The 14,309-nt window shown below is 43.9% G+C and overlaps 1 protein-coding gene across 3 annotated transcripts in view; it reads left to right on the top strand.

Annotated features, from left to right (window-relative positions):
• Positions 1-14,309, top strand: part of LOC135941088 (cell adhesion molecule 2-like) — a 140,582-nt gene that overhangs the window by 107,064 nt on the left and 19,209 nt on the right. For all 3 annotated transcript variants that reach the window (XM_065486370.1, XM_065486362.1, XM_065486379.1), the window contains 2 exons: positions 3,049-3,254; positions 4,332-4,467. In XM_065486370.1, the coding sequence (XP_065342442.1) occupies positions 3,049-3,254; positions 4,332-4,467 (342 nt within the window). The remainder of the gene's footprint in view (positions 1-3,048; positions 3,255-4,331; positions 4,468-14,309) is intronic.

Here is a 14,309-nt window from a genome sequence, read left to right as displayed (position 1 = left end):
AACAACAAATGATGATGATGAATTGAGCTTTTCCTTTCATTATGGCTATTCAAACTATTTCCGCACTGCATCGAACCTCCAGGAGTCGACCAGCATTTGACTGGTTTGCAGTTTTTGTTTTTGTTTTTTTACTTCTGTCCAGCATTTCCCGTGGACTATGAGCTCACTAGATCCCAATAGCACCACCTAGAGCGGATAAAATGGAGCCATTGGTGCTCAATGCGGCCATCTTTGCGCCTCTCCATACTTTGCTTTGATTGAAACGCCAGACATTCGTCCAGAATTTCGCTGGAAGGAGCGAAAACCAGCTAGTGGTGCCTCTTGCCAGCTATTTGAGCATTTCGAGACACTCACTTGACCATCTCTAAAATTGGATTAAATCCCAGAAAAGCTCAAATATCTCCCATTGCATAGAAACTGTGAAGAATGCCTTAACAATGCGAATCTCTCGAATAGAATTAAATTCCTCATCTTCCGTAATTTCAGTTTTACACCTACAGTTTCCCTTAGTTTCTGCTAAAAGCATGCCGCGTTCAAAGTTACAAGTGAGAACAATGAATAAAAAGAATAGCAAGCAAGTGGGTCCTCGGCCATATTTCCGAGAAACAGAGGCAGGGTAGAGAAGAGAGGTGCGTCGTCGCAGCTAGGCGTCACAAGTTCTTTTCCTGTCTCTGATCCGCGGGGACCCTGGAAGAGGCCGTACAATAGACAACAATATTACAACGCTTTTTCATCGCCGCCCGCGTGCGACAGATGCTGCCCGGAAAAAAAGTAGCAGTAGTGCGGTGCTGCACCTTGGGAGTATTGCGAGAGCTGCGCGGCGACAAAGACAGCGAGAGAGCGCCAGGGAGAGCACAACTTTCCGACACACGCTCTTCCGTTTTATTTGAGTTGTGTGAAAAAAGAGCAAAGTTTGTGCAAAGTACCCCGACGAGCCAATTATACCTAATAAAGTAGTTTGCTCTCTGCGGCCGGGTTTGCAGCGAAGATTCTCTCGTTCCGTCGCCGGAAACGAGAGTAATGTGCTCACTTTACTTTTCCGCAAGTTGACAAGGCGTCTGAGCATTCACCCACCGCACTTCTTAATTGACTCGGGATCGGCCGAATTGCCATTGCACAAAGTTTTATCGCAAGTTTCGCTGGAAGCAATCAGAAACCGGAGGTTTTATCCTTCGGGCAATATTTACTTCTTCCCAAGACAAATGAAACAGTTGCGGCGGTGCTCGTACAGCAGCTCCAGAACTAAATGTTATTTTTAACGATGGAACTTTGCTACGACGCTCTAATTCATTGGCTTTGCATTCGACTGTGTGTCCCCAAAAAGTCTGGCAGAGCGTGCCGGAAACTCTCCACCGGCTGTTTCTGCGCGAGCGGGACAAAATTTTTCAGCGCACACTTCCAGGTGAATAATTGACGCCGCTGTTAATTTCGCTTGCACACCGTAGTGCGGTGAAACACAAGCGAGAGGGAAAAGCCCGTGTGTTTCGGCAGGATTTTTGCTCTCTCTCTCTCGCTCTCTCTTGCGCGCAATTTTTGCAAGCGACCCGTATAATTAAGCAGTAAAAACAGACATAAAAAGATTTTGCCTCGCCGCCACTGCCACCGTGCTGCTGTTTGTAGAGGTCGAAAAAGAATAGCAAACACAATGCATTTCAGCGGCGGAGAAATTCTTTTGACTCGGTTTTATTTTATTTTCCTTTCTCCACCCTTTCCGTGTTTATTTTCAAAAATGCGAGCTGCAGAAGAGTCGTTGTCGTGCGTTGAATTCTTGGATGTGCCCGTTATTCGCGTTTTTATTACAAGCCGGAACATCTCTCCGCCGTGCGAGATTCTCGAGAAATTGTTTTTTCCTGCGGGACTCGTAACGAGCTTCTTGTTTGCCAAAAATTAAACAAATATAACCCGACTGCAAACAGAGGCTCGCGCTGTGTCATTAAAAGTGAAACAATATTTTTACAGCAGCACATAACGCGCGGCCCCGAGGCTCACGGCGCGACTTCTGCTAATGAGAGACTTTGGTAACACCAAACAAGTTATTTCGGTACATAATCAGTAACATACCCCTTATTGATTAAAATCCATTTTTTGAATGAATTCGCATTTTTGCGTGTGTTAAAAAACATTTCCATTACGTAACTCAGCATACTACTTTTATTTACAAACTTAATCCTTTGAAAAAAGCTCTTAAAAAGCCATACGAGGGGCGTTCACTGCAATATGAGCCACGAGTATGTGTAGTGCCATGAATCAACTGTCGAGTAAAACTCTATTTGCAAGCAGACGCACACGTTCGCATTTTGCTGCAAAATGCGTGTCAATATTTAATGGCCAATGGGTGAGTCTTCTAGCGGCAAAACTGCAAAGCCATTTACGCGTCGTGAGCAATCTTTTTCCGCTCTTGCCATTATATATTCATAATCACATACGGCGTACATCTTGCTACTCGCCAAACTCAGTATATAACTACGCGGACTGCCGATTTATGTCGGAGAGCGCATAAAGTCACTGTCGGAATCAATACTAGCAGCGCACCCGGCCGAAAAACTTTTTATGGCGCATAAATTTGCAATATATAACAGCGTAAAAGTGATGGACCACCCGTATCACGAGGGATGCATCTACTCTAGAGCACTGGCTGAGTGAATTCTCTCTATTTTCGAGATAAATCGCAAAGGGGCGGATATGAGATATCTTTATCTCGCAGCCGCTGCAAAAGCTGTCCTCATTTTTTACTCGCATTTCACTTTTTGCCTCGAAATCAGGGCTAATACACCTACTGCTGTTCGTGATTTGCTAGAGAGGATTGAGTCCCATCGAGAGGGAAGTGAAATGAAGTGCGGTGCTCGAGGCGAGCGAGCAGGCCGTGCAGTGACACATTCTCACTCGAGGCAGCACTTGGTGAAAGAGCCTCTCGCCGCCGCCGCCGACTAATCCCATGAATGAAATCATCATCGACGCGTGTCGCTCTTTCCGCTGTTGGTCCTTGACACGCGAATAACAGTTTTGCCTGCTCTTCGTAGAGTTGATTTTTGCTTCTTGTGATTTCAGGTGCAATAAGTATTCAGCTGATGGAGGTGCGCATCCCGAAGCACATAGCCCGAGACGAGAGCGCACGGTTAGAATGCAAATACGACCTAGGACAGGAGCCGCTCTACTCGGTCAAGTGGTACAAAGACGGCAACGAGTTCTACCGATATGTACCGCAAGAAAGGCCGCAGGTGCAGATCTTCACGCTGCCTGGAGTGATAGTCGATGTAAGTCTGACATTTCGCTTCATTTTCCTTTCGCGATTGTTGCTGCGCAGCCTCACTCGAACAGATTTTAACATTTCACTTGAGATTCCATTTACGTGCGGACTCTAGCAACTTTTCCCAATTTAGAAAGGACATGAAGGGTTTAAAAGGTTTCATATTTTAATTAAAACGCACTTAATCTTCGTTACTATGAAACTGTTCAGTCCGAATTCTTAAAATCAGACCGTCGTTGGCTAATTATTGGACGAATACTGCACGAGGACAAAAAAAGCGGCCAATCGCAGTGTAAAGGTCTTTTCTGTTGCCCTGATGGCTGGTCCATGTAAAATTTAACTTAATTATTTTTTGCGGAACAAATTGCATTATTATTTTAATTGCACGCAAATTTGTCAAAAATTTTCAGTCTGTTTTTCCGTATTTCTGACCCACTCAATTAGTTGCATCCCTCATTCAAAGGATAATCGGTGTTTTCCATGCCTTCAAAATAGCAAAGATTTCAATATTAATCATTAATCCTCTTCCACAAATGAGTTTGAGCCCTCAATTTGAGTGAAAGTGAATTTGAAACTGAACCTCCCTCCGTTCACTCTCAGCGGGTAGTTTTTTATTTACCTGTTGCTGTGCTGAGCGAAGAGCACAAACATACATACATGGCTCCAAAATTAAAGGCAATAGTGGAGGCACATGCAAAGCAGCCCGATCGATACATTCATAGCCTCGGAGCAGGCGGAGAAACACACACACACACACACACACACACACACACACACACACACACACACACACACACACACACACACACACACACACATACACATCAATAAAACGCGCTGCTCGAGACAGCCGGGGCAAAGCGTACATATTTGATAAGGGAAAGAAAAGCCTCTCTGCTATCGGATGTTCTCTGGAGGATCACGGAATTTGACATTTTTCCCATGCCTGCTGATGCTGCGCTCTAATTCGCCCGCGGGTGTTTTTCCGTCTTTCCGAAGCAGCCGCCAGTTAATTAATCCACAGAGGGCTTTTGTTTTCTTTTTTGCTCCTTCCTCTTGTGTAAGGATGTTTTGCTCGTTTCAGCTGCACAATTCATCGGAGAGCACAGTAGTTTTGTCGCGCGTGGACCTCATTTCATCTGGGATTTACAAGTGCGAAGTCTCCGCGGAGGCGCCCTCTTTCCAGACTGTTTCCGAGAGAGGCCACATGATCGTCGTCGGTGAGTACAATCGCATTTTATTCTAAATTTGGCAGTTCAGTCATTTAGTATGCATTCACGTTATAAACAGACATTCCAAGCCCTTTCAGAATTCATGATGGACGACACATTTGCGTTTTAATGGGGTGAATTATGAAGATGAGGCTGGAGGTTGCGTGATTTTTTTTTGTTTGAAAACGGATGACTTTGTTTGGCCATTAGGAAATCTTGTAGATGATAAGCCCCTCAAAAGGAAAAGCTCGTGAATGTAAAAGTGGATTTCTTATTTCTCGAAATTTACATCTAAAGAGGGATCAATGCCCATTGATGCAGACAGAACGTTATAATGGATATCCACTTTAACACAAAATGAGATGTCTTTATTTATTTGTTCTATACTATTCCCAAAAATACGGATTCTACAAACCCACACGTCTTCTTGACAGACAGTTTTCTTTCAGAAATTTAATTTATATCCAAACCAAGAAAATAATTAAGTTATAAGTTGAAATGAATGGAATGGTAGTAAATGTAATAATTCAACTTTTTTGTGCCATTATATGTATGGTGACTTTTAAATTATTTGGGTGATCAAATGTATTTTCATTCACTGGCTTTTACAAGGTTTTTGGCACCCTCATCAAATTCCCTAAATTACGCAATGCCTGTTCAAAGTATGTATTACTAAATTGCCTCAAATAGTAAACTGGCTACCGAATGTCAGAGATGGCAAAATGCGGTCAATTTTAGTAGCTAAAAGGGCTGGTGGGAGGCGCCACTTGCTGGTTTCCACACCTTTCCAATGGCTTTAAGGACAAATGTCTGGCGTTTAAATAGAAGACCTCGTCGCGGGGAGGCGAAAAGATTGGGCCCAAGCTCCTCTTGAGCCCCATGTTTTCCGCTCGGTGGTGTTATTGGGACCCGGGTTGAGCTCATAGCCCACAGGATATGCTGAGCAGAGGTTTAAAAACAAATATTGATCGGAAATATTGAAACGTTGGTTCTGGCCAAACAAAATCTACAATCAGTACCAGAATAAACAAACAGGTATTCTTTTGTGCCTTTCCTTGTGGACACATCGTGATTCAAGCTCCGTGGAAACGGAGGTCTGAGCAAATAATTATTATTTCTCGCCCCCTGACTGGTCGATAGTCATCAGTGAAGCGCACAACAACGGATTGCCGAGTGTAAATACAAGAAATCGGAAGCGAACCTGGTGAGTCGGAACACGGAGATAAAAATGACATTAATAAGACGCACACCATATCACGCTCGGCTGCTCGAGCGGCAAAGAAACGTGTCTCTCTCGCGCACACAGAATCAATCATTCTCACCACATCAAAAGCGGTATTATGTAATGGAAATCACTCAACTGCGTTTTTATTTAACGCGATCCAGTGCTCACGAACGGATTTTAAATTCCAGCCCGCAGCGCACGCCACGATTTCTTCCGCTCCACCCGGCGAAAATGGTGCGGCGAAACATTTTTTAATGTCCACGTCAGCTATTTCTCTCTTTGCCTCTCTCTCTCTTTCTCTCTCGTTCGCTGGGCGTAATTAATTAGTGGTGAAAATAAGACAGTCTTTCTTTCTACTCCATAGCTGGGCCGCTTTTCTGATTAACTCAAATCACAAAAGAAAGAAGGATGCCACTTGAAAGGAATAACTTTGGAAATAACCCTCTCTGCCCGCGACTTGCGGCTTAATTAAATAATTACTCTGTCGTCTACTCTGCGCGCGTGCAATTAGCGGCATTTTCAAAGGCAGCAAAGGGTGCTCGAGACACTTGAATGGCAGCTCCATCGGTCAGCAAAATCAACGCTCCAATTGTTCCGTGGAAATTTGATTAACAAATCATGTTCTTACGAGCTGCAAAACTTTTGCAAGAAAATAAAAGTTTAAACTTTTTTGGCTTAACTGTTTCAGAGCATGCCAAAGTTTTGTAGCGGCGTCTATTTTCCTACGAAGAGTTTGTTTTTTCCTTCCGCATTGATTGAAATTGTACATTGAAGTTAAAAAAATGATAAAAAAATCTGATTTTTATAACACCACTTATTCAAAGTGACTACTGAGAGGACGGAGAAGACTGAATTACCTGTCTTTGCATAAACTTAAAAAGAAGAAGTGGGTTAGACAAAATTTAATAAATTATTCGTCGTTTCAAGCAGCCGGGGTCGGGGAAGCACACAAGTGGCGTGCTTTTATCTTTTATGTGATTTTTACAGCTCAATTTTAAATGCATTAAATTTTTATCAAGCCCTATAAATTAGGCTGCTGCGAGTGGTCCCGATAAGGAGGACAAAACGCCGGCTGTTGGTAAAAGAAAGTTGGTCCTTTTTAGAGGTGCTCTTGAATAAAAAGGAGAGGCAACCGGCACTCTACCTACTACTTGCAGATTCATCACAGGGCATACGACTCCTCCTTTTTATTTAGTCTATACACGCAGAATTATAAATACGAGTCGGGCGATAACCTTTTTCTTTATTTCTCTCCGCCTGCCCGCGCAACCAACTTGTGCGTTTCCTTACGGACGGCACGACACCATCTTAATTTAAATCTCTCATTTCGCGTAATTTAAACGAGGAAAACATTTCCACGCAATGGAAAAGTTTGCGGCTTTACAACGACTGCATTTTTACTATACGCATAGAAAAGTGCTGTCATTTGACGGTACAACTCAGGCTGCGTGCGCAGGAAACGCTCAATTTGGCTTAATGACAGCGTGTCTGAAAATAGCCGCCACTAGATTAAATTAGGTAGGTATCGAAAAGGCGCGCGTGCAAATTTCAGGCGCTCCCAGGAACACGGATTTCGGCTGCAGCTCGACGTTGAGCGCTAATTAATCAAGCAACCGCCGCCTACACCGAGTTCACATTAAAGGTCTTTAATTACAGTCGCCGCAACACGTCCGCTAATTAACGGCGTCTTAAATTATGACCGATCCCTCTCTCGTGCTGCAGCCCTTATGAGAAAATGTTTGCGAGCAAGAAGCGAGCGAGAGCGGCATCCAGGTCAGCACGAACAGGTCTTTTGTCAGCCTAATGATGGTGTGTATGCAGCTGAGCCGCCGTCCGATAATGATCCTGCTGCGCGCATTAATTTATCAAACACGCGCTCGCACGTCCACTCGGTGCACCCCTTTGATGATTGCCTCACGTTGCCTGTGAGGGAATGATCTTGAGTAAATATATCGAATTGCTTTTCACTTTGAATAGCCCACAACCGCATGCGGGGAAATTTATTTAATTTCCTTTCAAGTCCATTAACGCAAGGCTTTTTCAAGTGAGCGAAAATCACGGTGTTAGGGAATTCTGATAAAATTGATCAGTCTTAACTCAAAAAGTAAAACAAAATTTTACGGAGCGATTTTGGCGAGTTTTGAGATTTTGAAAGCTACGGTGTGCGTTGAACTCCTCTCGTCAAGCCCGATCGAATGAAAACCAAATTTGAGGCCATCTCCGTCAAAGTAAAAGGCCACCTAAACTTTTTCCGGGTGATTTTTTATTTTTAAAACCAGCACCATATTTTAAAATTCCGAACAAACCCTGAAAATTGGTCTCAGGGTGATTGTGAACTTGCGTAAAAAATACAAGGCTTCGTTTTTAAAAAATTAAATTTTGAATTTCGAAAAACACGAAATGTTCAATTTTTGCAAATATTGTGAGCCCCAAATCTCGGGTTCTAACTATCAGAAATGCAAAAACTGCGCACCGTTCGACTTGGCTTGACTTCCCCTGGAGAGCTGAGTCGTTTTCGGGATGCTCAACCCTCAACCCCTCTTGGCCCCCGAGTTTAAAAATAAATATTTTAAACAGTCACGATTTAAACAACTAGAATTCGCAATTTTGACTCTCGTGTTTTGAATGCAGGAACCTTTTTGAATGGGTAAGACACAACCTTCAAGTTTGATAGAATTTTGTTCACAGTTCATTGCACGGATAGAATAAATCTTTCCTCCTATATTTTCGTATTACAAATAAATTTTATGCATTGATTTCAAAGAAAATCATTGGAAATTCTTGTGAAATGTTATGTATTCGGGCTGATTTTTATTGCCGCGATGGAGAGGGTCCTTCTTCGCCAGGAAAGAGATAATTTTATCTCAAAGTTATTTTACCACACTCGAAAAAGAATAATCGGCCCATATTATCGACGCGCTGGCGCGACGACATTTAACCTTATTTCAATTCAGCCGATGACATGAAAGACGTTTCCGATTTTTATATCGTATTTCTTATTTTACGGGGCCCATTTGCAATTCTAATTTTATGGGCCTGCTGCCAGCTTATCTGGAAGCATCATAAATGATTTCACCTGCTCCGCTTCCCTCGGTTCTCGCAACGTGGAAAATAAAAGACCGGGCTCCGCGCATCATCCGGCGCGCGGCTTGAAAATCCTGCTGCGGCCCGTAAAAAGCCAGTACTTTTGGTTCGGAATTGAATTTTATTGCGGCCACTTAATTTCAATTATGAATTTTATGAAAGGCCCGTTTTATTGCCACATCGCCTGACTAGGCTTTCAACACTTTTGCCCCTTCTCTGCTTATAGTCAAAATTCTACAACATTAATTTTATCATTTTCTTAATGGCCGGCGTCCGATTAGACCCGAATATTGTTAATTGAATGGAAAGAAGTCCTGGAAAGGCTGTCATCATTCCTTCGTGCTCCACAAGTATAAGAAAGCAATCTCGGTCTCGGTGCTGCTCATCTTGCCGCTTTGCAAGAGGCAGAGAAATGGGCGGTTTCGGAGCAATCGAGTAATTGAGCCATTCATCATCGTCGTCTCCAAAGCCGCCGCAATAAGACTAAAAGGCTTCCGATTCAGACAAAAACGCTGTCCAGCTGAGCGCTCTTTCTGCTCGCAGCCGCGCGCGCTTATCCCTCTCATTTGGCCGTAGATCAAAAATTTCGGAATGCTTATGAATTGTTCATGCTGCAAAACTTTCGCCCGGCGGGAACTTTTCCAGCGGGCAGCATTATTGTTATTATGATAATTTATCGCGCGCTTTGCATTTCTCCCCTCGACGCTTTTTCCATTTCCGCGTGCCCAGAAAGCTTCTGGCACAGAGATAAAAACAATTCAATATTTCAGAGGAAAGGAGAATCCCGAAAATACGACGCGATTAAGCAAAGCCGCAATAATTGGCGTATTAATTTTTCCACTCTCCGCCACTAAAATTTGACGGCGTTTGTTTATTTCCGGTTTAGCGTCATAATACTTTAGGTTTAACGGTGACACTTGTGCCCGGTCGCTCCTTTCCGGTCAGACCTGTTTGCGCATTCAGCCGGCGTGCCGCCCACGAAATATTGCACAATTCGACGCGAAATTGGTTTCCAGCCAATAAAATAAAGCGCCACCGCCCGCAAAATAAACGACAAAATGCATCCTGACGTGTTTGCCGAGCGACCCACCTGCGGCGAGAGAAGTGGAGAGAGAGAGAGAGAGAGAGAGAGAGAGAGAGAGAGACTGCCTGATCGCTATCGAATGGAAATCAACCCTCGGCGCTGAATTAAGGCCTCTCTCTCGCTCTCTCTCCTGGAGCAAATTGCGTAAATAGCGCAAAGCAAATTGGCTTTTGTGGCCCGAAATTGAGCTTTCCTCCACGCTCAAGTATTGATTGACTTGTGAATATTGGCTCACATAGTCAACAATTAATGCAAACACTTGCTTAACGTACATAGGTCAATTTTGCATTATTGACTACAGCTATTTCTCGTTAAATTAGAAGATTTTTCTCATGATTTTAATTCCTCTCGTTGCGATATATCCGATAGTGGTCTAATTTTGACGAAACATTCCTTAAACTTTGAAATAAATCGTGATTTTACTGCAAGGAGCTTTTGAGCCAATTTTCTCATAAATTTAACCGGCAACCAGGAAATTTTTGGACGGTATATCCAGGGCTTTTCACAAATTTTGCCATTTTTCCGGCACAAAATTCATAGAAAAGTTGTGGATTTCACATCCTTCCGTGAGCACGCAGGAAACTAGCTTAATGTTGTTTCTAAATATTAATTCGCCTCCGTGCTGGTAAGAAAGACGCGGAAGTGTTTCTTGACGTGCAATATATTTGGTATAAAAAAGGACCGGCGGCATGCAACTTGTACGGTGCACGGTAATAAATATGGCCATTGTGTGAGGCCTTTTTAATTTGCAATATTTCATCGCGGCGGCCGGAGAGCAGAAAGGAAATTTCAACCCTTTTCTGTTGCGAGAGGAAAACGGTAAATTCCAAGCACGGGAAGTAAAAAGCGCGTGTCTAAACAAGTCAGGTGCGAACTATTTTTATTTCAATGGAAAAAATGGTATGTTTCGCCGTGAAATATTTGCCCGCGAGAGAAAGATAGAAACACACAATCTGGAGATAGATTCATGGCCGACGTAGTCGCACACCTGAGCACATTCAAGGGAAAAAGTGCGCGAGATAAAACTGGGAGCAAACATTTCACTTATGCGCATCTATTCGCGTAGTCTTGTTTGTTGTCGGCTCCATTCGCATTGGTAGTGTGCCATTTGAATTTCAAACGCGAGCGAACCTCGCTGCCTCGTCCTCCCTTGTGTGGAGCGAGCGTCGGAATGAATAATTCTCGCTGCAAATAAACTGCTGGCTGGCTGCTCTGTTGTTATATAGTTTTGTTTGTTGACAGAGCTTTTAGCGCGCAGTTTTCGTGTTGAGCGATGATGATCCCCGAAATCCACATCTTGCATTCCTCAGCACGCCGTCGCAAACCGCACGAACCATTATTATTATTCCTGCGTACGCTCCCTGCATTATCATCGGCCGGGTCCAATATAAATTTCCCCCCCTGCGCTCCCGCTCCAGCACCACCCGAATGCTTATTGTCTTTCTCTCTTTCTTTCCTCTCTCTTTCCGCTGCTGGTGAGAAGTAAAATGCACACCCACACCCACACACGCGCGCGGCGCCAGGCGTCGTCGTTTGCGACCAAATTTATTGGACGGCGCCACCGTGCTGCAGTGCTTTTTGTCTTTTAAATTGTGCGCGCGCTCCCCGACCCGCCTATAATTTATATGGTAATGCAGCCTCAAATTGAATCAATCTTCGCAAGGGCTGTCTTGAAGAGAGCCGATTTATTTTTGGGGCACTTGCGGATTAACTCCTGCCTCCTGGTACGAAACCAAACTTTTGTTCGTAGCTACACGTATATGTTCGAATTCAACTCATGATCAGAGCAGACCGCAGAGTATTAAATTTATTTTTACTGCCCTCCGTGTATCTGAAATTATTCAGGTTTTCATTCAGTTCATTTCATATTACACCACTTCGCGAGGCCACAATCAAAATGAATATTTTAGTGCACTCTTCTCACTTAAAACTTTCTGAAGAAACCTTTTAGCAGCACAAATTTGCGGAAAGTTTTTCAAAAGTCCTGATTTGAATCTAAACTCTTAGCTTGAATGAATTATTTTGTGACCCCGTTCGAACAGAAAGCTAGAATTTCCATTAACACGATAAAATTTAATGAACTTTTAGTGAATTTTGTCATTCCGTTTCATGGTCGGAACAGTCTGTAAAGTCATGTCGGACTGCTCATTACTAAATCATGACGAAAAGGAAGAAGTCCGAGCTACTGAAAAGCTACTCAAATATTTATTCAATATTGCTGCACTGCAGATTAAAGTTTCAGCAAAATATGTTGTGAAAACTTTCCCTTTCAGTGCGGTCAAGTCGGGACAGGTCCCCGAGCTGCTGTTAAAAGTGCTCAAAGTGTTTCCGACTATGAATTATAAATTTATAGGTCAGCGGTAATGGCACTGGGAAAGGCTCGATTAGCAACACTGTGTGGGAATCTGGCTGCTTGGCGCGGCGAGAAGAGTGGAATACATTAGGAAATCAAAACACACGATATGCATAATGCTCTCGCGCGCGCGTCTGCATTAACTCTCGAGACTGACGGAAAAAGAGGTGCATAATGAGGTGCTCCTTTGTGGGCGGAAAGGCGCAGAAAAAGGAAGCCAGGGTGTTAACTGATGATGTTCATGATATAAAGCCTGCTTTTCCCATCGGATCCGCGTGCAGCAGCAGCAACAACAACACACATAGCCATTCATCACACGAGCCAGCAAAACTTTTCCTGTTTTCTAGCTGAGATGCATTCAATACAATGCCGCAATCTTCAACTTCCTCTCAGCTGCGGCGCGAACGGGAGAGAGTGTCTCTGAGTGTTTGTATGTATGAGTGTGTGCAGGCAAGCGTGCTGCTGGCAGCGGCAGGAGAGTCATTTGTTGGGCAAATCTGACACACTTCTGTCGCCTGCGGCCAAACTAATAGTCGTACTCGCGTCCATTTCAGACAACTGCAAAAGTGGTAAATCATGCTTGGCAACTTTTTTACTTTGCTCAGTTTACTTCTGCCTCGCCCCAGGATGCCGACAAAAGCCACTGCGGCTTAATCAAAATTCGAAATTGCTCCCGGTTTTCCGTGACGTGGAGACGAATCCAATTTTCCGCAGATGCCAAATCAGGCAATCATCCGCGTTCCTTCTTACTTATCTTTCGTGTTCTTTTTGAGAATGGAAACCTGCAAAACAAGAGAGTTCTCCGCCGCCGCCGCCGCCGCCGAGTGGATCAAATTTGTGGAGTTATACGACCCGCTGGGCAGAAAAAATGCGCGGGTTGCATACTCAGCGCTCGGCCTGCTGCCAAACGCTTTATTTTCCAGCATGCCCGCAGCTCGTGACCCGGTTGCTCTCGCATTACGCGCAACTGAGAAGAACTCACTCGCGAATCAAGCAAGCCACGCAAATCATGTGTTTGTCTGGGCTGATCCGATCGCAATTATGGCGAATTGCTTGTCGAGCGGGATAACTCGGAGCGCGTTTCTCGAGCATAACACACACACCGAGCAGAGCAACTACTGAGCTAGCTAATCAGCAGTGCGAGGCATTTTCGAAGGCGCTCTGCGAGTGTGTGGTGAGTGCGTTTGCATACAGGCAGGTACGGACTGCACCAGTTTCAGAATAGGTTATAAAGTGAAAGTTCAGAGATAGCAAAAATGGGCGTGGCACTTTCGTCCCCCTTCCTCGCGTGTCGCCTGTGACGTCACCGATGAGCCAAAATTTGTCATATTCTTTGTTATTGTGCGGCTGGGTATCGGAACTTGAATTAATTTGGTATCAATCAACAGCTACACTCTTCCTAAACCAAATGCAACAAAAACGAAATCAGTGCGGCATTCCGTTCTCATTTGGAAGCCGTGCACAAACGACGCTTCACGCGCGCTCTTGTTGTTTTTCATGATTTACGACGGGATTTGATCTGTAACCCCACGTGTCATATGTTTTTTTGGCGGAATTAACAAACTTAAACGAATAATCAAACTTCCTAAATAATAGAGGCCGCGCGCGCGTAAAATATAGAAAATAGGAATTTTTACAAATTTAATTATTTTTGAAACTTTGAACCTCTGGTTCAAAACATCAGAATTGCAAAAATAATTCCCACAGTTGGACTCATTTTAACCTGCCCCGATGATCTGAAGGGTTCAGGAGTGCTTACCCTCCACCCCTAAATCCTCTCAAAAAAGTAAATGAAATTAAATAAATTAAATTCCTCTTTTTTCTCGATTGTTTGGTGTCTACTTGCAGCTAAAGAGTGGTTCTATCGATTTATCACATTAAAAGTTGATTTTCACCGATTTCCTGGTCGTTTTGACTGGAAAAGAGGGAGCAGTCCGGGCCTGTCATGAAATCCTCACGTGGATCGCGTTTCGCTTACAAAAACAGAGAGTTTGGAGATTAGGCATCAGGCAAACACGCGAGTAAGTAGTTTCCAAAGAGGCTGCCGACTTTGATCCACACTGCATTTCGGCTCGCAGCCACTGGAAATCCCAAAACCACACGCA

Source organism: Cloeon dipterum, chromosome 1 (assembly GCF_949628265.1).
Source record: "Cloeon dipterum chromosome 1, ieCloDipt1.1, whole genome shotgun sequence".
Classification (NCBI taxonomy): Eukaryota; Metazoa; Arthropoda; class Insecta; order Ephemeroptera; family Baetidae; genus Cloeon; species Cloeon dipterum.
This window is presented reverse-complemented; position numbering and strand designations above follow the sequence as displayed.